Consider the following 25,296-nt stretch of genomic DNA (forward strand, 5'->3'; position numbering starts at 1 on the left):
CGAAGCGAGCTCATTCTGAGGGCTTCTCCTCAGACGACGATCCTCCGGCCCCCATGATGCCATCTTCCTCTGCGGGCGCGGCCGGCAGCGGTCCGTTTTGGGCTGCCGTTGCCGCCGGGGCCGTGAGTGACAACGAGCGCTCGAAGGCGCTGCCCGCTAAAAAGCCGCGTGGTGCGAACCCGGCTATTACAGCAGCCCAGGAGCAGCCATCTTCCCCAACTGTTCCTGACGGCAGCCATTTTGAGGGGCAGTCTTCTTCATCGAAGCAGATAAGTAACCCCTCCCTACCCTCCCCAGATCATGCAGCAGGGAGTTCTCTAGGTTCCCTTCCTCCAGAATTTTTTAACATGTTAAAGGCTGCTATGAGGGAGCAAATTGAGGAGCATGAGAGAGAGAGAAATTCCAGAAGTCCCCTCAGGCACCATAGGGAGGGTAGCCAAAACTGGCCCACTAAGGCTGCTCAAAAGAGAGTGAGGGTCAGTCCAAACAGATATGACTCTTCTTCTGAGGAGGATTTAGAATCTCTCAGGTCCAAGGACGACATAGCTTTTCTCTCAGATGAAGAAGAGATTGAACCTATTAATGTGTCAGCTCAATCTGAGCGATTTTTCAAGAGTGAGGACACTCACTATATGCTGACAAAGGCCCTCGGGGCCTTGGCTCTGAATGAAGCCATACCCGAGGATGAGCAATTGCACACAAAAAAGAGGTATTGTGGGCCAAAGGGCAAGGGAGAATATTTTCCCAAATTGTGTCCCTCTCAAGATAATTTTCCTCTTCCAGAGGTTTTTGAAAAAAAGATCAGAGCTGAATGGCAAAGACCCCTAGTAAACAAACAAGTACCTTCATTTATAAAGAAGCTTTATACTATGCCTTACTATGGAGAATCCATCCTACAAATTCCACTGATAGATGCTCCCATTGCAGCTCTTCAATCTGGCGGCCTCGTCTCTGAGGATGGAGAGGGTTTCCTTAGAGACGCTATGGACAAAAAGGCAGAAACTGCCCTGCGACGCACTCATGAGGCAGTGGCCATGGCAATCAAGGCCTCTTCAGCCGCATCTATCATGAACAGGGCAGGGATTGCCTGGTGTAGAAAACTGTTGGAGTTAATTCCTGAAAAGGATAAGAGAGTAGTGGAAGGCGTGTCCAGAGTTCTAAAAGCAGTGTCTTTTTCTGCAGATGCTACCTTGGATGCAATAGTGTTTGCAGCAAGATCCTTAGCCTCCAACACAGTGGCTAGACGTTTGCTTTGGCTAAAAGCATGGCCGGCAGACTACCAATCAAAGGCATACGTAACAGCATACCCCTTTGTAGGTGAAAAATTGTTTGGGGATCATCTTGACAATATTCTTATTGAAACTAAGGATAAGAAAAAAGCTATGCCCAAAAGAGTACGTAAGGAAAATTCCTCATTTAGATCCCAACACACCCTTTCCAGATACCGATCAAATTATAGGAGGGGAAATTGGAGTAATAACAACAATTTTCGTCCCTCAGGGCGCAGAGGAGGCTTTAGATCAAACAAGCCTTCTAACAGGAATGACAGGTCAGAGAATGACCGAAAACCCCCTAAAGCGTGACTCAGAGTCCATCCCAGTAGGGGGGAGGTTGCAAGAATTTGCCCAGGCTTGGCAACTTCCTCACATAGACGAATGGGCAAAAGATACAGTCACAAACGGATACAAATTGGAACGGCACCATATTCCTCCAGAAAGATTTCTGCCTTCCCCCAGGTTAAAAGACCCAGCCAAGAGGCTGAGGACTCTAATGGCAATAAAACACCTTTTAGCCATCAGAGCCATAGAACCGGTTTCTCACTCAGAGCAGGGACAAGGAATCTACTCGATATTTTTTACAGTTCGAATACGCACAGGAGACTGGAGGGCCATCTTGGACCTCAAGTTCTTAAACAAATTCATAAAACTCCGTCATTTCCGCATGGAGACCCTGAGATCCATAGCGGAAGCGTTGCGACAAGGAGAGTTCCTAACTTCACTGGACCTACAGGAGGCCTACCTACACATACCAATATTTCCACCCCACAGAAGATTCCTCAGATTCTGTGTGCAGGGAGTACACTATCAGTACAGGGCTCTCCCTTTCGGACTCTCATCTGCACCCAGGGTCTTCACAAAAATCCTAGTGAATGCCCTAACAGGTTTAAGGATGGAGGGCATATTAATTCATCCTTATTTGGACGACCTCCTCCTTCGGGCGCCCTCTATACATTTAGCGGAACTGCATACGAACAAAGTCATAACCAATCTTCAAAACTTTGGCTTTTTAGTAAATTTTGCCAAAAGTTCTTTAACTCCAACACAAAGATTGGAACACTTAGGAGTCATCATAGATTCTCGACAAAACAAAATGTTTATGACCCCCCAAAAAATGACCAAGACAAAACAGATGACCAGCGCAGTCATCCAGGCAAGACACACCAACCTACTTCAGTTGGCGAGTCTGATGGGTCTGCTCATTTCCAATATGGAAGCAGTACAATGGGGGAGGTTCCATGCCAGGCCCCTACAGATGCTTCTCAGACCCTACCAATTCAGGATAACCAAAAAAGTGGACATGTCAGTGAAGGTTCCTCTAGACACCAAAAGGGCCTTACGTTGGTGGACACTCCCCAAAAATCTGAGCCAGGGTCGAACATATTTAATCTTGAGGGAGGAACAAGTTTTTACAGATGCCAGTCTTCTAGGCTGGGGAGCAGTTTGGAACAACCAAAATATACAGGGACAGTGGTCCATAGAGGAGTCCAGACAGCCAATCAATTGGTTAGAACTGAGAGCAGTTCGATTGGCACTCAGACACTTTGCAGATCAGATCCATCAGTGCCACATTCTGATAAGGACAGACAATGTGGCAACAAAGGCTTACCTGAATCATCAGGGAGGTTCCAAATCACCCAGACTTCAAAGGGAAGCTCAAAAAATATTCACATGGGCAGAAAGTCACCTAGCCTCTCTCAGAGCAGAACATGTGAGAGGTGTATTAAACATACAAGCAGACTTCTTAAGCCGTCAGATAGTGTCAGATGCAGAATGGATGCTGAAAAGAGAGGTATTTCAACTAGTAACCGAGAGACTAGGCAAGCCAATATTGGACTTATTTGCATCCAGCACCAATGCACAGACCACCAGGTTTTGCACCAGATTCCACCACCCAAGGGCGGAATTCTCAGATGCCCTAACATCCCAGTGGCCGAAGGGTCGGCTTTATGCTTTCCCTCCAGTTCCACTTCTGCCACGGCTCCTAAGAAAAATAGAATTCTCAAAAAACGAGATCATTCTAATAGCCCCCAATTGGCCAAGACGCCCATGGTTCTCAGAAATAGTGAGGATGGCAGTGTATCCCCCCTTCACTCTCCCAATTTCCAGAGATCTTCTCCAGCAAGGTCCAGTCTTCCATCCGAAACCGGAGTGGTGGTCTTTGACCGCATGGAAGTTGAGAGGAAACAGCTCACCCACTTAGGTTATACTTCAGGAGTCACAGAAACAATCCTGGACTCCAGGAGGAGTTCCACTAACAGAATTTACTCTTGTTCATGGAAGGCCTTCGTGAGGTGGGCCAAGAGGAAGAAAAGGGATTTTCTCAAGCCTTCCATGGCCAGTATTTTAGATTTCCTACAGGAGGGTAAAATCCAAGGTCTTAGATCAGCCACCCTCAGACGCCAGGTGGCAGCACTAGCCTCGGTCATACCCTCTGTTGAAGGGGCTATACTCTCAAAACATCCACACATTGTTAGATTCCTAAAGGGAGTGGCGAACAAAGAACCCCCAGTGGTTCATCGTTTTCCTTCATGGAGACTAAATTTGGTACTAACAGCCCTAACCAAGGTTCCGTTTGAACCTGTTCAGTCAATTGACTTAAAATTCCTCAGAATGAAACTTTTATTCTTAGTTGCTGTAACCTCAGCAAGGAGAGTTTCTGAATTAGGAGCTCTCTCAGTAAAGAAAGAATTTTGTCACTTCCTTAAGGACAGTGTTATTTTGAAGACAGATTCAACATTTAAACCCAAAATTGACTCTCAATTCCATATTTCCCAAGAGATCATTCTACCAAATTTTTACCCTGATCCAGCCGATCAGAAAGAGCGCCTCTGGCACAATTTAGATGTTAGACGTGCCCTGAAGGCTTATCTTATTCGCACTGAAAAGTTCAGGGTGTCTGATTCTTTATTTATCAATATTGCTCCACCTAGACTAGGTCAAAGGATGTCTAAGGCATCAATCGGTAGAACGCTAAAAACATGCATCATAGAGGCTTACAGAATCCAGGGATTTCCTATTCCTCAGGGCATAACTGCGCACTCAGTTAGAAGCTCTGCTACAAATGCAGCAATGTTCAGGGGAGTCTCGTCTGTTCAAATTTGTAGGGCAGCAACCTGGTCAAATATATCCACCTTTATAAGGCACTACAAGTTGCACACCTTAGATGCTGTGGACACAGCTTTTGGCAAAAGTGTGCTTCAACATGTGGTTCCTTAGGTTCTCGGAAGCACCCACCCTGTTTTACTGGGGACTGCTTGTTAAGTCCCACCGAGGCGTCCTCCTGAATGTCAAGGGAGAACGACCATTGAATCACTTACCGTGAATGGTCCTTCTCCTTGAAGTCAGGAGGACGCCTCGTCCCTCCACTTGCTTCTACCTGAACCACATGATTCTCAAATTTATTAAAATATAAAGAAATAAATATCTTTTTCTATGTATTCAAATTAGTTTACTCATATTAGGGGAGAGACCAAAAGTCAGTATAGTTTTTTTATAGTGTTGACATGTTTAAAGAATTGTTTATTTGGAGAGGCTTGTCATCCAGACTGGAGCAGGGTGCCTCCCACTACGCAGGACAGGAAGTTGAAAATTAGTCCTGCCTCCCAGTTAAAGTGGCGGGAAACACCCACCGAGGCGTCCTCCTGACTTCAAGGAGAAGGACCATTCACGGTAAGTGATTCAATGGTCGTTTAGTCATACCAGTCATTGTCTTTACTCTTGTCCAAGCAGGCAGACAATTTCTGATCTGGAGTCCACAGCAGAGAGCCTCTCAGACAGTAGAAGTCAGACTCACCAGCAGCTGAAGCCAAAGCCAGTACACGCTCACCAGACCTCTCTGTGCAATGGAGTCTAGCTCATCCAGACCCTCGCTCTTATGCTCTTGGGCTGGGCACAGAAGAATTTCAGAAAAAGAATAAATGCCTGTGATTGAGCAGAGTTCCCTATAACCTGAGCATTCTTTGCCAAATGGATGGGGAATTGGAGTTCACATTTGAAGTCAACAATATTGCAAGTTGCAAACCTGCATTGCCATTTGCAAAAACATTGCAATGATTTGCTGTAGCCCCCCCCCCCCCCAGTACTTTCGCCATTGGGCTGCAGAGATCCCTCTTCCTTCATCCTCCTCTTGACCCAGAAACACAATAGGCAGGTAAGACTCCCTAAAGGAGAGAATTGAAAGTTAACTTTGTAGCCCTTTAAAGTTTAAACCTCTCCACCAGCAGCTATTCAGTATAGCCAAATACTCTCTCTCTCTCTCTCTCTCTCTCTCTCTCTCTCTCTCTCTCTCTCTCTCTCCTGACTAAAATTTGAACTTTCAGCTTTATTCAGTATTGTCTATACTAGTAGCCCCCAAAATTGTCTAATCTGTATTTGGCTTGATGCGAGAGAGTTGAAAGAAGAGGATACTTTCCTGTTTAGTACCTTAAATATTAGGAAGTTGTATTCAAGCTGATTAGACTGATATCAGATTTCCTGTTAAAGGGAGTACCTGATCTTTTGGAGGAGAAAAGGCCACAGGATTACCATTGCAATTAATCTTATCAGGTATAGGGGAGGTAAGATCTGGTGATCAGTAAAATCAAGGAAATCACCCACAACCTATAGGATCTGTGTACCACTTTTGTAGGATAATTCCTTTAGCCTGTCTGGGAAGTAACCTTTAGAACCCACCTTTTCCATTCATGTTGGCAATACCTGTATACTTTCTAATGCTCATGCAAGATTTTAAATAGAATTAAATTAGCATTAATACTTGGATCAGAATTTGAGAAAAAAATGTGTTGCTTATATGAACTGTGGCAAGGCTGCATACCTGAAAACTGAGCAAGTAATCTTCAGGGATGCTTAATGCAATGAAAGTGAAGGCTGAAGAAGAACGTTATCCACTTGAATAGACGTGTTTCAATGTGGGTTAGTGGGTTTTTCTAGAAAATGGTTGATTAGCTAATCTCAGCTGGTAAATCAGACAATGACCTGCATGTGAGAACTTCAGAGTAGGCCACCTTATTATTCTTCCTGAGTATTTTATAGAAAAGACACTAAATCGACATTTTCTGTCTGTTTACCATTAACTTCACCATCAGACCCTATTTGTTGTAACTCTCTTTATTGTGCTTTCTACTTGCAGGCAGGCAGAAGTCCTGAAGGCTGACATGACAGGTAATGAGATTTATCTTTTACTGTAAATCAGCCCAAAACGTAGCCTACTTTTCCGTAAATATTGCAATGCGTGAACTTGTTCATCAAGTCCTCCTTTTCCATTGACATGTACCTTCTGCTTCCAGTTGAGGCACCATCAAAACTCAGAACCTGCCCCCGCCCCTTCTGAACCTAAAAAGAAATGCAGTAAAGCAGGGGTAGTCAATCTGTGGTCCTCCATATGTTCATGGACTACAATTCCCATGAGCATTTGCTGGCAGGGGCTCATGGGAATTGTAGTCCATGAACATATGGAGGACCACAGGTTGACTACCTCTGCATTAAAGGACTAGCTTCATAAAGCTATGTCCAAGAAACTTCCAAGCTAGGATAATATCTTGGCTGCCGAATAAGTGAAGCCATGTATTAGAACCTTTGGTTTTTAACGTATTTTTATCCTACCCTTTTCCAAAGCTGGCTCAGGATGGTGTACATTGTTCTTTATCTTTTAGCATCACAACAACCCTGTGAGATTTGTTAAACTGAGAGGTAGTGATTGGCCTTGGGTAACCCTGTGATCTACCTCACTGGGTTGTTGAAAGAATAAAAGGGAAGAGGAGCGGAAAACGTACACCATTCTGAGCCGCCATAGAGGAAGGTCAGGATAAAAGAGATCAGCTTCCTTCTTGCTGTGCAGCACATGCAGACCAGCTGCAGAGAACTTTTTCAAGCTAGAAAGGAGGCCTCACATCCCAGCTGAACTGCGCATGCACTGGCTTTTCCTCCCAGTTGCACCACATATTCCAAGAGCAGGATGCTTTTTTGCCACCATCAGGAGAGAATGTGTTTGCTATTTGCTCTGTGATTCTGCTGCTGCGTAGTCTAGGCTACTGGACTTTACCTTCCTTTCATGGGCAGCTTTCAGCTATACTGGGTGCTACTATGGCTTCCAAGGCAATTTTCAGAAATGTGTCCACTGTGTCTTAGAGTGCCTTTGACTAAATTTAATAAGGCTCCAAAGAGGGACACCTCTGTGGTGCCTGATGTGCCGCTGAGAGACACTGTGGTGTAGTGGTTAACACTGGTGGACTCTTAACTGGAGAACTGGGTTTGATTCCCTGCTCCTCCACATGCAGCCAGCTGGGTGACCTTGGGCTAGTCACATTTCTGTTATGGCTGTTCACACAGAGCAGTTCTGTTAGAGCTTTCTCAGTCCCACCTACCTCACAGGGGGCCTGAATTGATGTCTAAGGGGTTTTCTTAGGGGTGCAAAGCACCTCAGGTCATGCTTGCAACGGATGTCTCCCTTGAGGTCTGGCGAGTCCATTCTTTGGATGTTTCTACACATGGTTTGTGGTCCCCAGATGAACAGGGTTTGGAATTATACTGTTGGCCCTACTGTCCTTCACGGATATGCTTGAGTATAAATAGGTGTTGGTGCAGATAGACAATGTGTTGGTGATGTTCTCTCTGAACAGATGGGGTACTACCTCCTTGCATCTCAGGTGTGGCAAGAGGCGATCCAGATCCAAGCATATTCGAAAGCTTATCCACATTGCACAACAGCTGAATGTGGAGGCCGGCAGACTCAGCTGAGAGCTTTGTCTTACCTTCAAATGGTCCCTGGACACCATCTATGTCGCCAAAGTGTTTGTGCAGTGGGGATTCCCTGCGGTAGATCTTTTCACCACAGCTGGATTGGCCAAAGCTCCACAGTTTTCCTTCCTGCAGTACTTTCATATTCTTTGGTGATACATTTCAACTCAGATGGGCCGGAACCTTATTCTTCACATTCCCCTCATTGCCACTGATCCCCAGAGTTTTGGTGAAGATGAAGGGGGAAGGAACAGATGCCTTCCTGAGTGCCCCAGTCTGGCTGTGTCAGCACTGGTTTACAGACCTCTTGAGAATGTTAAAGAGCGTTTGTTTATTTCCCCCCTGATCTGAACCCCCCTAATGTTTGGAGGGATGCCTTCGTCTAGCAGCATGGTGGATCAGTCCACAGACACGTGGACCTTCCAAGAACCAGAACCTCCCAAGAGGTTCAGGAAGTGCTTCTGCAATTGAGGGGCCGCCACCAGATGTGCTTACAGGCTGAAGTGGTTACTTTTGACGCTTGCACTTTGGGGAAAAGGCTTGGTCTGTTCTCATATGCACTATCAGAGATTCTGGAATATCTCCTCCCTTAGCGATCAGGGGGTAGTCAGTTTAATTGGCGCATGCTCCCTTAGCAGATGTCCACGGTTGTTCTGTGTCTGCCCACAAGCTGTGGCAGAGTTTTCCTTAAGGGACTGACTCACATGTTTCCACCCCAATCTGAAGTTATATCCATGGCCAGCACATGTACGGTTCTGCTGGGGGGTGTGATGCCCCCGTCGAAGCTTTATAGCAGGGGTAGTCAAACTGTGGCCCTCCAGATGTCCATGGACTACAATTCCCAGGAGCCCCTGCCATTCTGGCTACCCCTGCTTTATAGCTTGAAAATGTTCTTGGCAGCAGACCTGCGCATGCGCAGTCCCAGTGTGTTTACACGTAAGATGTCGAACAACAGTTACAGGTAAATGCAACCCCGTTTGCTAGATAAGCAGTATTATTTAGCGCAGTGGTCCCCCAAATTTTTATCACTGGGGACCGGTCAAAGCTTGACAATTTTCCTGCGGCCTGGGGGGTAGACTTTTGCCGAGGGGCGTTGCCACCTGAGCCCCTTCTCCACTTGCTTTCCCACCGGCACCCCTGACTTCCCGCTGCCCACTGGGGGGCGCTGCCAGCAGCAGCTGCGCAGTGCCACTCCGAGGGAGAGCCCCAGCCATGGCGGCCACTGGAGAGCACCAAAGGTGAGCCGGCAGCAGAGTGGCAGGACAGCCCCCGAGGCAGCAGCAGGGGAGGAAGACGAGGAGCTGCGGCCCGGTACCGACTGATCCATGGATCATTACCGGTCCTCGGACCGGGGATTGGGGACCACTGATCTAGCGAGTTTCATGGCTGAGCAGGCCCGTAAGCCTGGTGTTTGATGTCCCAGGCCAGGACTGAAACCAGTAGACAACTTTGACTCTACACCTGCATCTCCTTCAACTGTAGAGGCTCAAAGCAAAAATCTTTTTATTGGCCTACAGGCTGCTTTCACTGATGTAATGAAGTGAGTGTTTGTAACATGACACATCCTGTCTTAAGGGAGTTGGGAAAAATCAGTTGTACCATCATAAATCCTTACTGGTTTTGTTCCGCAGATTCGAAGCTGGGTCCAGCTGAAGTCTGGACTTCCAGACAGGCTTTGCAGGACTTATACCAGAAAATGCTAGTTACAGATTTGGAGTATGCATTGGACAAAAAAGTAGAACAAGATCTGTAAGTATTTTTGTTCAGACATGTCTATTTCTTGCAAAGGAGCCTCAATGATATTGATTCTGCCCCTAACTGATAAGCAGCCTATTAGTTATCTTTCCACATAAGCACTTAAACAAATTAACTGATCTTAGTGGTCCATCCCCCGTCCTCCCCTGGAAGCTTTCTGGGTTTAGCTAAGAATGTGTAAATATGTGATACTCTTACTGATTTTCTCTTCTGCATCTTTGTATCTTAAATAGCTGTCAGTGAGTTTAGCACATGCCCAAGACATTTACAAAACAAAATTGCGTAGCAGAAATGTTAGTGATGAAGCTTCTTTACTGAACGGGAGGTGAAGCCTCTGGCATGGAAATTTGTAGATACAGAATTTCCAAGTGAGATTCTAACTGGGGTTCCCCATGAAGGTGGCAGTTCCTTATCTGTGGGTGTCCAAGCTTAGTAGCACCTTTAAGACCAACAAAGATTTATTCAAGGCGTGAGCTTTCGAGTGCAAGCACTCTTCTTCAGACCAAGTTTGTCAGTTTTTTATCGAAACAGTACTGTGACACCACATTTAAGGCTGATGACAGTGTCTTCGTCATTGATTTTTCTTAAAGGTAAGCTGTCCAAGCCCCACCCATACCAACGGAAAGTCAGATACCTTTTTGCAAGGGTTGAGATGCCTTGTAACGTGATCAAAATATGAGACGCTAGATAGCTGAGATCTAGGTCTTGCAGGCAGACCTCAAAAGCTTAGGAAATGAAAAGACCAGGCAATAGATAATGAGGCAGAGCTCTACCTCAATCCCCACCTCCACTGGGAGCTGTTGCCAGTCAGAACTTGAACTTGATAGACCAATGGTCTAACGCAGTGTAAGACAGCTGCATGTATGCATGATTTGTAAAGTACAAGAAGTGCTGGTTGACTTGCTCTGCTATTGGATACTGTTTGTGATGCAGAATTTCTCTGTTAATGGACTTCAGCAGGGTGCTGGTTGCTATGCTGAACAGGATGGTAGTGAGGGAAAGAAAGAGAATGGGCCTGCATGCTTCTGAGACATCCCCCCTGCTGGGATCAGTTGGCTTTAGGACGCCGAGTACTAATGGTTAAGGGCAAATAATATTTTGTTGCCTAACAGTATTACTTGCAGAAGGGTTAAAGGCTGTGTGTGTAGATGCCAATGAGATGTGAGCTTAACTTTATTAGTATTAGTATTATTTAAGTATTTATTGCCCACCATTCCCAGTGGCTCGTGGCTGGTTACATCAGTCTGAATAAAACCCCATTAAAACCCCAAACATACAAACATTACAGTCTGAATGGCAGAAAAAAATGTAAAAACCTGTTCTTTCTCCCAATAACTCATAAGGGAGGTGGGAAGAGGGGGCAGATGAAACCATAGCCACCAGTATCCTGGAGGGGGGGGGGGCAACAGATCTTTCTTGTCGTGCCGGCCTCAACCATAGACCTGATGGAAGAGCTCCGTTTTGCACGCCCTGTGGAACGCTGAAAGCTCCCGCAGCTTTTGGTGACTGGGGCAGGTTTTCGTGCTTTCCTATGCACCCTGGATTGCATCTCCTTCTGTTCCTTAGATTAGAGCCACTCATAATTGGCCTGCTGTTGTTGACCTGGCCTATTTTGGGCTCCATTTCTCAGAGCATTGGTCAGCAACTAGTTTTGCTGGAGGGGTCATTTTACAAGTACGTGAGAGATGGTGAGTTCAAAAGGCTTTGACCTGTCACCAAAATTTGCTGCCAAATCTTATTGTCATTCATGCCCCTGGTTAGTTAAATGTGTTAGTGTGTGTGTTTGTTTGTCCAGGGTCTACCAATTGATGGCCACCAGAAGTAGCATGGACCGTTATCTAAGGAACTCTCTTATTTTTATACTTTGAGTGATCAGATTTCCTCAGTGGCTGCTCTGATACCTCTGTTCATTGCAGGCTAATGAAATCCTTCATACCACAGAGTCTGGTATTTGAAACTTCAGAAACTTCAGAAGGACTAAGAAAACAAGGAGCCCTGCTTTTCTATTTCAATGGATAAAACTTGTGCCAGACATGCTGAGTGTCTCAGTCTCTAGTAAATATTTTCACCACTGTTTTGTAAGAGAGAAGGGAGCATGACATTCTTTGTTTTATTGCTCTTGGTTTCTGTACATTTTAAGATTGTGCATCAGATCATAATAACATCTTTACTCTGGGGTGCTTTACTGAAGCAGCATTTTTGCCTCCCTGTTCTCAAAGGGGCTGGTGACATTCAGTGAGTCATTGTTGTGTCACATAAAAGAATGAAGCTTCTTTCTTTCCTCAGGTGGAATCATGCCTTTAAAAATCAGATCACAACTCTACAGGGTCAAGCAAAAAACCGAGCAAATCCAAATCGGAGTGAAGTCCAGGCAAACCTCTCTCTGTTCCTAGAGGCAGCTAGTGGCTTCTATACACAGGTGAGTCCACTGGGGCTTAGTAATCTCATTCCTGTCTTTGTAGCAGTTGAGAATCCTTAAAGTGGCCATAAAATTTCTCCTGAAGAGGAGTTGTTCAGGTATTTTGACTCTGGGGCTTTGCAATGCGCAGTTCCTAAATCAATTTCATACCTATTTGCTCCTGATCTGCAAGCTTTTGCTCGTTTTGGGACTTTTGGTTTAAAAACATCAAACACCTCAAATTTTGAAATCTCTCTGAATTGTAACCACTAAAACTATGTTCATCATTCAGTGCAAGATTTAGGATTTTAACGTGTTCCTTCCTGACCGCTGTGTAAAAGAGGTTTCTAAAATAAGTCCATTCTGACATTTCAAAACATTGCTGCCATGCCTCAGTATTTGACAAATGGGAGGTCTGCGAAGAATCGCAGTGCAGGGATGCTATTTGGAAATTCCACTCTCAGTCTCCCTCTCCCGGATTTAAACCAGTTCCTCCAGCCCTCTCTCTTTCCCCTTCTGATTGCTTGTCATGTGCTCTCCGCATCCATTCTCCTGGGGCATATTCAATCCTGCTCTGGCTGGGTTTTTATTTTTATTTTTTTCTGCACGACTGGAGAATTCCCTGAGTAGGCAGAAGTCTCTAGCTTGTTGGTTCGTGGCCTAATTTTAATGTTTTATGGTTGACTAGAACGGTGGCCTGCCACTTCACTGTTATGGCTGTGTTTTGGAGACAGTCTTACAATTCCATAACTTTGTAGTAGACGGGGGGGGGGGCATTTTATTTTTAGATTAATACATTTTAAAAGCAATAATTTTTTTCTACTTCATTTTTATGCAACTCTATCGCATTCGTTTGCGGTAAATTCTCTTTTATCAGAGCATTAGATCCATTATGAAGCTGCCTTAATCTGTCAGGCTATTAGCCAACCCAATATGCTTTACTTTCTAGTGTCTGGGGTAGCAATCTCTCCTAACTGTCATATGAGATAGCAGGGATTGAACCTTCAGACTTCCTGAATGCAAAGCATATATTCTGCAAATGAGCAAGTGCCTCTCCACTAACATTAGCTGTGGAGAAGGGAAATAATGGTAGCATGAACAGACATGTTCACCGTGATCATTAAGTTTCCATGAGTTGTTCATCATGCAAAAGCTTTTGTTCATGGAAATGATGATGAGAGAATAATAGAGGACAGAGGTTGCCCAACGCCCGATTCTCTGTAGCAGACCTGACGAAATAACCACGTCTCTGACCTGACTGCTAAATAAACTTCATTGCTTCTCATTTCAGCTACTGCAGGAGCTGTGCACAGTGTTCAATGTAGATTTGCCCTGTCGTGTGAAGTCCTCTCAACTGGGGATTATCAGCAATAAACAGACGCACACCAGCGCCATTGTGAAGCCACAATCTAGCTCCTGCTCCTATATTTGCCAGCACTGCCTTGTCCATCTTGGAGACATTGGTGAGTTGTAAGGGCAGCGAAGCTGCAGTGTTACCTGTGACAATGAATAAGATGCCACTTCCAGAGGCAGTTGGGAGAGGAATTGTGGTGGTCTGTGAGAACAGAAATGGGCCATGTACACAAAGATGTTGTTGATCTCGACCATCAGGGGGAAAGCCTCAGAGCAGGGGTTGGTCTCACTGTTTGGCAGAGTGAAACTGGTCGCTTCAAGGTCAGCTTCTGAGATATTGAAGGGTGTCTAATTGTCAAATGTTTACTTTGCTGCTCTGGTCAAACCGACTTCATGCTTGTGATGCCAAAAGGTCCTGAGTAGTCTTCATGGAGTGAACAAAGTACAAGCAATTTAACAATACTGCAGGCTTGTTCCTTTACCATTTATTGCCTGTCCCTCAAGTGACTGTAGCAGAAAGCTCTTTTTTTTTTTTGGGCTAGATTTGTGCTGTACTTTTCAGCATGCTGGTGCAGAAAAGATTGACGTTTGTCCTGATGGATTTTTGGAGGTAGGGGAAAGTGAACAGTTTTAGCAGCAGTGTAAAACTGTAATCTGAAGAGGCAAAGAAAATGATGGCAGAGACTTACGTTGCTGTAATTTGTAAACCCCGTTAAGGTCTACTAGTCTGGTGTTACGTTCCTAATAGCAACCAGCCAAGTGAGATTGAAATTTACTGCAGAACACTTTCTTGTATCTTGCCAATGAGAGCAAACTTTCTGTTGCTCAGCAGTAGAAGACCAAAATTTGAGTCCGGTAGCCCCTTAGTGACCAACAAGTTCTTCCTCTGAGGCATTAGAAGGAGGGATGTCGACCCTAAGGTTAAATCAGTCCTTTCATTTGTGCAAGATGGACACAGAAGTGGTCTAAAAGCTTCTACACTAAGACATCAAGTTGCAACTCTGACGATAACACTACCCTTATTCCCTGGTCTCAGCCTCTCTAAGCATCCCCATATTCATTGCTTCCTCTGGGATGTGGCTCTTACTAATCCACCTCAACAACACAGATTTCCATCCTTGAAATTCTACAGTGTGTTTCGGATCTAAACAACCACCCATTTGAGCCTATTAAAGAGATCCCATTCTAATGTTTCTTGTAGCGGTTACATCAGCAAGATATCAGAATTAGGGGCTCTGTTGGTCAAACCTGAGCAGTCTGCCTTTCATAAAGACAAAGTGACCCTGAGGACAGAACTTACCTTTCTAACGAAAGTGAATTCATCCTTTCGTAGATCCCAAGAGATTTGTCTACCCTCTTTTTGCCCTAATCCTGTACATCTGAAGGAGAAAGTTGGCATACCCTGGATGTCACACGTGGACTTAAAGCTTTCATTCATAGAACAGAGGTCCTTAGAAAGTCTGATTTCCTAGTCATCTCCATTTCTCTTAATATTGGTATGAAAATGTCAAAATCTACCCTTATGACATTCATAATAGAGGCCCAATAGATTCAAAAATTAGTTCCACCTGTCGGGATTACTGCTCATTCAGTTCAAAGTGCCGCAGTTTAATGCTGTTGTCTCCAGACATGGAACATTCAGGTGACGTTAAAAGATGGGATTATATGACTCCACCAATGTGGCATTTGGAAGAAGGGTTCTACAGAATCAGATGATGTTCCACTCAGTAAATGAGAACACTGCTTTGAGAGCTCCCATCATGATGTCCTCTACCGCAGAGGGAGAACAAGTTATAGGATACTTACCATGAAGGGCCCTTCTCCTCTGAGAAAGAGGATATCCCCCCCCAAGTCATCATCATTATTTTCCCTCCTTCGGGTAGGGAAAAGCGGCATATAAGAACCAACTCTTCTTCTTTTACAAACTCCTCTGGGGTTCCAGGGCCCCCTGCAGTAGGCTAGTAGCTTGCGCAGTGAGCTAGGTTAAAAAAGGTCTAAGCTAAAAGTGAACTAACTATACTCAGCATACCTTGTCTTATATATGTGAGACATTTGACCAAGAGAAGCATGTGCATTCGGGTTTTTTTTTTAATCGAATGCATTAATTCAAGCACACACAAAGGAAGGGATTACACACACACAAAGGAAGGGATTTCTTTTTCTTTCCCTTGACAAAGGCTCAAACTTTCTAGCAATTAATAATGTCATATGTGATAAAAATGGTATTTCATCCGTTCAATTATCATAAACCCTCTGGGCTCCCCCTCTCACATTTTTCAGTCTGTGGCCTCCTTCTAATGTGCCATATTCCCACCATTGAGCATGGCTGGTTTAGGAGATTTATTGCTTTTGGAGTTGCCTGAACTGAAGAGATGGGTGGCTTCCCCCAGGAAGATAGGAACTGTAAAAGAGTTTGTTCATAACTCCCTGAAAGGAGGGTGACAATCACCCACCAAGATATCCTCCTTTCCTCAGAGAAGAAAAGACCCTTCCCGGTAAGTGTCCAGTGGTCCGATTTCCAGGGTACAAGCTCCCTGAGCAAGCACTGACGTTTTTCTTGCAATGGAAAAGAATTCTTGGACTGAAGAGTTTTCCAAACCTGTCTGAGCAGAGTGGCCAGTTTCATTCCGTTACTATGATTATGGTTGGGTATGGCTTCTCTTCAGTTTTATATGCTCATTTTATGAAGCTCAAATTGGATAGATTGGTAATCTGTAACTCATAAGCCCTGCTATTTTTGAGAGGTGGAGATGTACTCGTGGATATGTGCTGATGTGCTGGCATATTGCCTAACCAGACAATGTTCCATGATATATTCCTCTGTGGGTTTTTTTCCAGCTCGCTACAGAAATCAGACCAGTCAGGCTGAGTCCTACTATAGGCATGCTGCTCAGCTTGTTCCCTCCAATGGTGAGTTTGTGAAATGTAATCCATGTGGGCTGAGTTGCCTGTTCTGAATTGATGCTTTAAAGCAAATGCTTCTCTGACCTTTTTCAGCTCAGGGGGTTAAATCCCAAATACCATCTTCTCTGTATGGCTATCCTCAGTTAGTACCCTGCAGTGTGCATGGCTGGGAGCAATTACTGCAGCAGGTACCTACAAGATGCCTGTTAAAGATTCTCTGTGAATATATGTATCAGTGTACTATTCAACGCTAGTTTATTGAACAGTCAACTTTATTTCCCTAAAAAGGACTGGGGTAAATGGGCCATATGGGTAAGCATTTTTGTATGCATATGCACAGGCACACGCACAAGTCGCAGCCAATCTATGATGATTCTGTAGGGATTTCAAGGCATTGCCTGCCTCTTCATCATGGCCCTGTTGGTCTTCCATCCAAATACTAGGCAGGGCCAAACCTGCTTAACTTCTGAGATCTAGCAAGATTGGGTTAGCCTGGGCTATCTAGGTCAGAGCTTTCCAAACACTACAATACAACAAAAAATGCAGCATCATTCATATTCCACAGATGTGAAGTTATTTTCTTGTCACCAACTGACAGTCATAAAGGTCAGTCTCTTAATAAATGGACATGTTCATTGTGTACGTCTAAAATCAGCAGACATCCCCATTTCTAAACATATATTAACACCAGAGGTTTTATTCAATCTGTATGGAGCTAAATAAGCACTTCGTAAAAATTCTCTTTCAAGTTGGTACAGATTGCATTAATATAACCAGGGGGGGAAATTCCTCTTTAGATACTAAACATATTGCCCCATTTCCTAAAGGAAGTGGTGCTGTCAACGGAACTCATTTTAATAAGCAAAAGACCTTTATTTCCCCCATTTATGTTTTCTGCCCGTCTAATATTCAATTGACGTTGAAATTGTTAGGATGGCATGCATTCTCTGAATACATAGTGAAATACATTGCTCACTTACTAACAAAACATTTAGGGTTTTAAAGTTATATCTGCCGTTTGAGCAAAGCACAGTCTACTCACTATGTCCTACTGTGTTCATTGGATTTACTTCCAGGTAAGTGTGTTTAGGATTACATCCTGAGGCTACCAGAAATAGGCCTTTGCGTGAATGTATAGTTACAAAAGTGTGTTGAGAGTTCTAGGAGAGACCTTTTCCCCCCTTCTTGTTGTTGCCTTAGGTCAGCCTTATAATCAGTTGGCTATTTTGGCATCCTCCAAAGGAGACCACCTGACCACAATTTTCTACTACTGCAGAAGCATTGCTGTGAAGTTTCCTTTCCCAGCTGCCTCTACCAATCTACAAAAAGCACTTTCTAAAGCACTGGAAAGGTAAGGCTGATACGTTAGTTGTAGAGAATAACCTGCTACATAGCCTTTAACAACGGAGCTGTTCATATTAGATTATTTTTTTAAAAGGACACAGTGCCTGTATAGGGGTCGCTAGCTGTAGAAGCTAAGCTTTCTGTTTTAGGCTGCGATCTAATAAAGCCTTGCATCTCAGCTCAGAAAGATGGCCTAGAAATATTTAAATAAATGCAAAGTAGCTACTCCTGTGAAAGCACCATTTATTTCCGCCTTGATGTGTGTTTGTGTACATGCATTTCCTTTACATAAGGAATTAATAGAACTAAATATATATACAGTCACAAAATATATATATTGCTACCACTTCAGCAATGTTCTTTTGACATGGTCTGGTTCTAAGACATTTCATTCTTTTTAAAGTTACACTTCTCTTTGGACTTCGGTGTGGTTTTCAAATGTATTTGGTTCCTCTAAGCCCATTCTTCCTGCCCAATGGGGGCCCAACATACTCTCTCCTCCAATTTATCCTCACAACCACCCTGGGAGATTAGTTAGGCCAGAGGTAGTCAAACCGCAGCCCTCCAGATGTCCATGGACTACAATTCCCATGAGCCCCTGCCAGCATTCGCTGGTAGGGGCTCATGGGAATTGTAGTCCATGGACATCTGGAGGGCCGCAGTTTGACTACCCCTGTGTTAGGCTGTGCAACTGGACCAAGGTCATCCAGCAAGTTTTCACAGCAGATAAAGAACTGCAGCCTGGGACTCCCCGATGGTAGTACCACCCTCTTGCCACTACACCACACAGGCTTATATAAAATTATAGACATTGGAACAGATGTGCTCTATAACAGTGAAATACATATTACTGTTTTTTTTGTTTGTTTTTTTACTTCTTCTAGATGGGCTTTTGATAACCCAAGTTGGTTGCTCCTGTTCTGGGCAAAGGGATAAAACTTAATCAATTATGAAAGTTTAATGTTAATCTTTAGTGTTTTGGGAGGAACAGTCACAGGCAATACCATTTCTGTTTTGTGCATAATTCTTTTAAGGAGATTAAAAAAAAAACCTGGGTAATGTGTTTTAAAGACGAAACTACTCTCTCTCTCTCTCTCTCTCCCGCTCCCCTCCCGGTTTCCAATTGCAGTCGTGATGAGGTGAAGACTCAGTGGGGAGTGTCTGATTTCATCAAGACATTTATAAAATTCCACGGTCATGTGTACCTGAGTAAGAACTTGGAGAAATTGAACCCTCTTCGTGAGAAGCTAGAGGAGCAGTTCAAGGTTGGTTCTGTAAAACATTCTCTGTTGATATAAGGTCCATTTAGGGAGTTGGCCAGTTTGAGTAATTTCCCGTTTTTGGGAGCACCTTCGCATTTTCTGTGACCTGGCGAGACTTCCCTTGCTTTGAATTCTTTCCCCACCAAATGAGGTTGATGGAGACCCCGAGCAGGACCTTCTGTATAGCGACATCTTCCTTTATAGAATATCCTGTCTTGGCTCACTTACCAAGAACCTCCCTTGATTTCTTCATGCTTTCCTTACAAGGTCTCCCAATACCTAGGTGAATCGAAATGGTAGTAGTGGTGATTTGACCTCACAAAATGGGTGTGAGGACAGCACCATATAAATTCCTTGATCTCTTTGGAGGAAGAAAACGTGATCAGTGATGCTGAATCCGTGAGCTTGGCACAGCTCTGGTCTGGACTGACGAGGAAGGGAAAGAATTGCAAATGCCATTGCAAATAGCCAGGTGTGGGAAGATGTCTTGCTTAAGCATGGTGGCACAGAATCCCCTATTTGCAGCCCTGAGCAAGGGGCTTCATTGTAGCAACATCACTCATGCTTCTGACCGCATAGACTAATGGATAAGAGTAAAGTTGACAAGAGGCTTGCTCAGATGCAAAGAAAGGGTTGACATTGTTCACCTGAACTGCATCCTTCAGGGCACCTGTAACCGTTCTTGGACCAGTGCACTGCTCTCCCTCAGTGAGGTGTGTTTTAGCTAAGGTGGGCAAAGATAAAGCATGCATGTGATATGCCACATCTCTTTAAGCACATTGTCAGTTACCTCAGGCTGTGATAGTTGAAAGACAAACTGTATGCTACTGAGAGTCCCAAATTTGGAGTAGGTATGCCATTTTATTTACAAAATGCTTTACAAACACGTTTGAGGATACTAGCCAGTCACTGTTCAAGGGCCTCTTAATCAATTAAGAAAGTTCTCCTGGGGTGGCACTGAGCGAATACAAAAGTGTTTGGGAAACAGTCTTTCTTAGCCACCAGAACTACTGTAGAGTTGGCCTTCAGCCTGTGTTCAGTCAGATATATTCCACGCGTTCCCTTCCCCCCTGCTTGCTTTTTAGTCACCATCCCATCTGTCTCCTTAGTCTGTGTCAGTGGCCCTTTATATACCAGTGAGCCGATCTGGATCTAGTCAAGCAGACAGAATGTCTAGGAATTTTTCCTTGGGTAGGGAAGTTACATTTTCAGAGATGTTGAAACTGTGGGGGAATTTTTTTCTGGGGCGGTGGGTACAATTGGCATGTATTCATGGACTTGCCTAGTAGTTATCAGCTGCTCCCCAAGTGGCAATAGAATAGAGCTAGGATTCCTTCGGCTGGGGAAAGGATCAGCTGTCGGTAACCTTCTCTTGTCCAGCTCCCTTACCGAGCATGTTCTGATCTCACAGCTACATGCTCTAGACCAGTGGTCCCCCAACCTTTTTATCACCGGGGACCACTCACTGGGGACCACTCAACGCCTTTTACTGTGGCCCGGTGGGGGGGGGATAGTTTACTCCTCTACTCTCAACCACTGCCCTAGCGCTCTCTGATCGCTATAGTAATGTTTAAACATCCCTTCAAAATAAGATACAGACATGCCACAACAATGAAGTGTGTTGTAAAGGGCTGGGGGGGATGAAGTAAAGGGCCGCGGGGGGGGGGGGAAGGCGTCCTTCAGGGCCCACCTCCAATTAGTCGAAGGACCACATGTTGTCCGCGGCCCACAGGTTGGGGATCACTACTCTAGACAATAAGAACAGGGATGCCTGTTCCTTTCCCCTGTTGTGTAACCTGCTTGTTTTGAGGTACAACAAATGTGCACTTCGTGAGATAAAGACTCACACTGGCAGGAGGGAGGAGCAAAGTTGCCATCTCCTTTTGGGGTCTCCCTGTGTTTGTGGTTCTGTCCCTACATTATGGACAGGTCTGTCTCTTGGCTATACCAGAATCTGATGGAATGTTGAGGAAATATTTGGGGATTAGCCATAGTTCAGGGTTGCAGCATCTGCTTTGGGTGCAGAAGGTTCCAGGTTCCATCCCTGGGATCTCCACTTAAAGGGTTTAGATTTTAGGTAATATCTTCTACCTGAAAACCTGGAAAGTCACAGCCAATTAGAGAAGACAGTAATGACCCTTGATAAGTCTATGCTGTGATTCAGTATAACAAGGCAAAAGAAACAAGGAATCATGTGGCTGACTATGTCTTAGGAGTGCCAGGAAGAAAGGGTGAATGTAAAGTCTCTTTATGGTGTTTCCTTTAAACAATTATGAGAGTTTACGCTGAAAGCGGAGCTGAACCAGGTTCAGGTATATCTTTGTTTCAATTATGTGTCCTCAACAACAAAAGCTAAAAATGAGAAATAAGGTAATAAACAATACGAAGTAGAAGTCCCAAGGTACCATTCCCAGGAAGAGACAGTGAATAAATGAGACTTACCTTTTACCCTATAAAACTCACTGATTTAGGGAAAAGGTGCTATGTAATACTTGCCAGTCACATTTTATTGTTCATGTTATGTATTTTTGGAAAACTGGAGATACGTGTTCTTCCTCTGTTACAGCGGCTGCTGTTCCAAAAAACCTTCAATTCTCAGCAGCTAGTCCACATCACCGTCATCAACCTGTTCCAGCTGCATCACTTGCGAGACTTCAGCAACGAGACCGAGCAGCACAGTTACAGCCAAGATGAGCAGCTCTGTTGGTCGCAGCTGCTGGCTCTCTTCAGTAAGTACCGAAACTGCCGTAGCTGATCTGTGGAAGGGCAGGTGGGTTTTCCTAGCTGAGGCTGCTGGACTTGTAAGGTAACTTTGTACCCTGGGGTGGGTAGAACACAGCACTGGTGAGCTGCCCATGAAAGAGCCACTGGTGAGTTGCCTGAGAAAGGGCCAGCTTGGTATACTGGTTAGGACTTCTAATCTGGTGAGCTGGGTTTGATTCTGTGCTCCCCCACATGCAGCTGGGTGACCTTGGGCTCACTACAGCACTGATAAAACTGTTCTGACTGAGCAGTGATATCAGGGCTCTCTCAGCCTCACCCACGTCACAGGGTGTCTGTTGTGGGGAGAGGAAAGGGAAGGCGACTGTAAGCCGCTTTGAGACTCCCTTGGGTAGAGAAAAGCGGCATATAAGAACCAACTCTTCTTCCTTGGAGCTGCTTAAAATGAACGGGTTGCAGTGATGGCAGCATTGCTTTCCAGCCAGCTGACTCAGATAGGGTTCTTGTTGTAGGACAGAAATGTTGAACCACTGGAGGGACTGCTCAGCAAGCTGTGCCCTTTATTGCTTCTATAGATTCCTTTGGTTGTTATCCTCCTTACACAATATCAGCTATTTCTGAATTGTTCTTATTGCAGCCGCACAGTTTAAAGGCGTGTGGCAGGAACAGCAGCACCAACTCTTTTCTCTTTTTCCCTCCCAGTAACTGGTATAATTATGGCAGGGGAGGGGAGCATGAAGGCTTTCTGACTTCACTGTACAATTCCACAGACAGGCTGACTCTTCCCACCCTAATATATTGGCTGAGTTAATTTGCTTTCCCAGTGTAGGATTTGTGCCATGACAGGCCCTTGATGGAGACTTAACCTGTTTGATTTCTGTCATCCACTATCCCTTCTCTCACCCCTCTCATTCTTATTCCCAGAGAAGAAGTTCTGCAGAACAATGTCTCTTTTTGGTTTGAACCATGCCCACTCTATACATCTCCCTTTGTACACAGTTATGCACCATGAAAAACCACCATATCTCTTCTCCACAGTGTCTTTCCTTGGAATCCTGTGCAAGTGTCCACTCCATAACGATTACCAGGAAGAGTCATGGGGTTCTTATCCCCTTCCTGCTCTCAAAGTCTCCATGGACTGGCTGAAACTGAGACCCAGCGTATTCCAGGAGGCTGTAGTCGATGAGCGACAGTAGTGAGTCTTGGTTTTATTTCCTAATCCTTTTTCTTTTTCTGTCATTCACTTGGACATTTGGGATAGAAGAATGTGAGCATTTCAGTGGCTGCTCATGTGGCGTGGTGGCCAAGACCAAACCAAAAGCGAGAAACCGTTGTACAGATCTCACTCTTTCTCTAAACTGTAGCTGATCTAAGGCAAGGCCTCTTACACTCCCCCATTGATTCATGGAGACTGAGAATAATACTTGCTGTTCTAGGGGGCAAGGGAAGGAGCTAGGCCAAAGGAACAAAAAAGCCATACTGAACACCACCACAGGAGCATTGGTGCAGCATAGGGCAGGGATTCAGTATCGGGCAGTTTGCCTGTTGGCCAACCATCCATCTAGCCCGCCTGCTGGGAAGGAGTACAGAATATTAAGTCCTGCAGTCCCACATGGGTGCAAATCACAGCATGGGTCTGCTGTCTTCTGAGGGTGAGAGCCATTCAACAGTTCCTGAGCTGAGCATATTGCTTAACTGTTCCACACTAAATGAATACCCTTATGGGGATCCTCAAGCCAAGGGATATAGTTATGCAGATACCACCTCCCCCCACCAAAATTGGATCTGGCCTGATGTCCAAACTCCCGTCAGAGATGGGTGCAATGTCCAACTTCTGTCAAAGCTCATATAACTATACCCAAGAAAACAGGCAATTGTAAATGCCAGGGAACCCAATGTCATGACGCCATTCAGATAGATGTGCACCCTGTCTGCCAGGAAGAAAGCTGCCTGTCTGTAGGCAGTGTCCTGATGATGGAGCCACGAGCTGCCCCATTGACTTCCTGTCTTCTTTCCTTGCAACATCTTTTGTTTTGTTTGGTGAGATGGCCTTATGTCACTCACACCATTTCAGTGAGTCCAGTCTGAAGATCTGTGTGTTTGTATTGGTTTTACCCCAGAAATTTCAACCCCTTGATTTCTCCCCTCTAAATTAAATAAAATATTTTACTTTGAATTTCAGAATGCCTCAAGTGCCATTTAAGTTATTTAAGTTAAAGCGGGCTCCTGAGTTTTCCCTCAATTTTTGGGATTCAGCCAACAGCCAAAATACTGTACTGTGACAAGGTGGAACTGCCAGAGATTTTCAGCAAAGAAAAAAAGCACATTACTAGAGTGACAGTAAAAGGAAAGAAAAATGGAGGGGAAATCTCTGGAATGCTCTTCCAGTGGAAGTTTGGTCCCTGGGGTCTCTTTCACAGTTCCTCAGGGCCTGTAAAACTGTCATCTTCTGTCAGGCATTTGAGGGAGGAGGGGCCTTGCCTGGTAGGCTTTTATCTCCTGTATCTCTACCCCCTCATTAAGGACCCTGAGTTTACACTTTTCAGATGGTTTCCATATTTGGTAGGTCAGGGGGGAATTAGTCTTCGTTTTTTAAATGTTATTTTGTACTTTGTCTAACTATGTTTTTTAACTTTTTGAAAGCTGCCCTGAGCCCGCCTTTGGGCAGGGTAAAAAAAATCTTCTAAAGAATAAATAAAATAAATGTTGGAAGCAAGTAAAGCCTTTAGTAGAGGAATTTTATTAGCAGTTGCTGGTTAGAAGAAAAGAGAAAAGGTAGAACAAGCAAAGAAATAAGTAGAAAAAATCCAGAGACTGGAGCAAGAGCATTTTAAGATATTAGCAGAAATCAGACCATTTAAATATCAAGTAGACATGTTAGATATGGGAGAGAGGAGAAAATTGAGATTTTTCAAATAAAGGTGTTTTGAACTTGTGAACAGAACTGGAAGATATTTGGTGTACTGTATCAGGAAGGAGAAAGTACTGTATCAGGAAGGAGAAAGAAAAGGAGCAATAGCATTTACAAAGAAAGGAGATCAAATTGCATATGTAAAAAAAGAAATTCAAGACGGATGTGTCACTGCTCTTTCGGGACTTTACAAAAAGAAGCCAGTTTCAGTAAATGGAATAAGAAAATATTTAAAAGATATCCCAATTTTGGAAGTTTACATCAGAAAATAAAATAAAATAGAAAAAATCAAACAAGAACAATTCAGGAAAATTTCCAGGGAATTAAAAATATGAAAAAGGACAAAGCACCAGGCCCAGATGTGCTAACAACACTGTACTACAAACATTTTGAAGAACTATTAATGATACCACTACAAAAATATAAATGAGATAAAGGAAGGAAAGAAAACACCTCCGATGTGGCAAAAGGCAAAGATAACATTAATATATAAAGAAGTCAGTGAAGAAACATTACCACAATCATACAGACCAATATCCTTGTCCTTGTAAATTATAAAATCTTGGCTACAATACTGGCAAGACAATGTATAACTGATTTAATACATATTGATCAAACAGACTTTGTACCAAA

General features: G+C 44.2%; 1 protein-coding gene across 4 annotated transcripts in view; it reads left to right on the forward strand.

Annotated features, from left to right (window-relative positions):
- The window catches only part of SMG7 (SMG7 nonsense mediated mRNA decay factor), an 89,304-nt gene that overhangs the window by 27,998 nt on the left and 36,010 nt on the right, over positions 1–25,296 (forward strand). For all 4 annotated transcript variants that reach the window (XM_077332616.1, XM_077332619.1, XM_077332617.1 and 1 more), the window contains exons 3-11: positions 6,409–6,440; positions 9,647–9,764; positions 12,057–12,189; positions 13,460–13,631; positions 16,360–16,431; positions 17,626–17,776; positions 18,899–19,034; positions 21,598–21,760; positions 22,791–22,947. In XM_077332616.1, coding sequence (XP_077188731.1) covers positions 6,409–6,440; positions 9,647–9,764; positions 12,057–12,189; positions 13,460–13,631; positions 16,360–16,431; positions 17,626–17,776; positions 18,899–19,034; positions 21,598–21,760; positions 22,791–22,947 — 1,134 coding nt within the window. The remainder of the gene's footprint in view (positions 1–6,408; positions 6,441–9,646; positions 9,765–12,056; positions 12,190–13,459; positions 13,632–16,359; positions 16,432–17,625; positions 17,777–18,898; positions 19,035–21,597; positions 21,761–22,790; positions 22,948–25,296) is intronic.

The sequence above is a fragment of the Paroedura picta genome, chromosome 4, assembly GCF_049243985.1.
Source record: "Paroedura picta isolate Pp20150507F chromosome 4, Ppicta_v3.0, whole genome shotgun sequence".
NCBI classification, from domain to species: Eukaryota; Metazoa; Chordata; class Lepidosauria; order Squamata; family Gekkonidae; genus Paroedura; species Paroedura picta.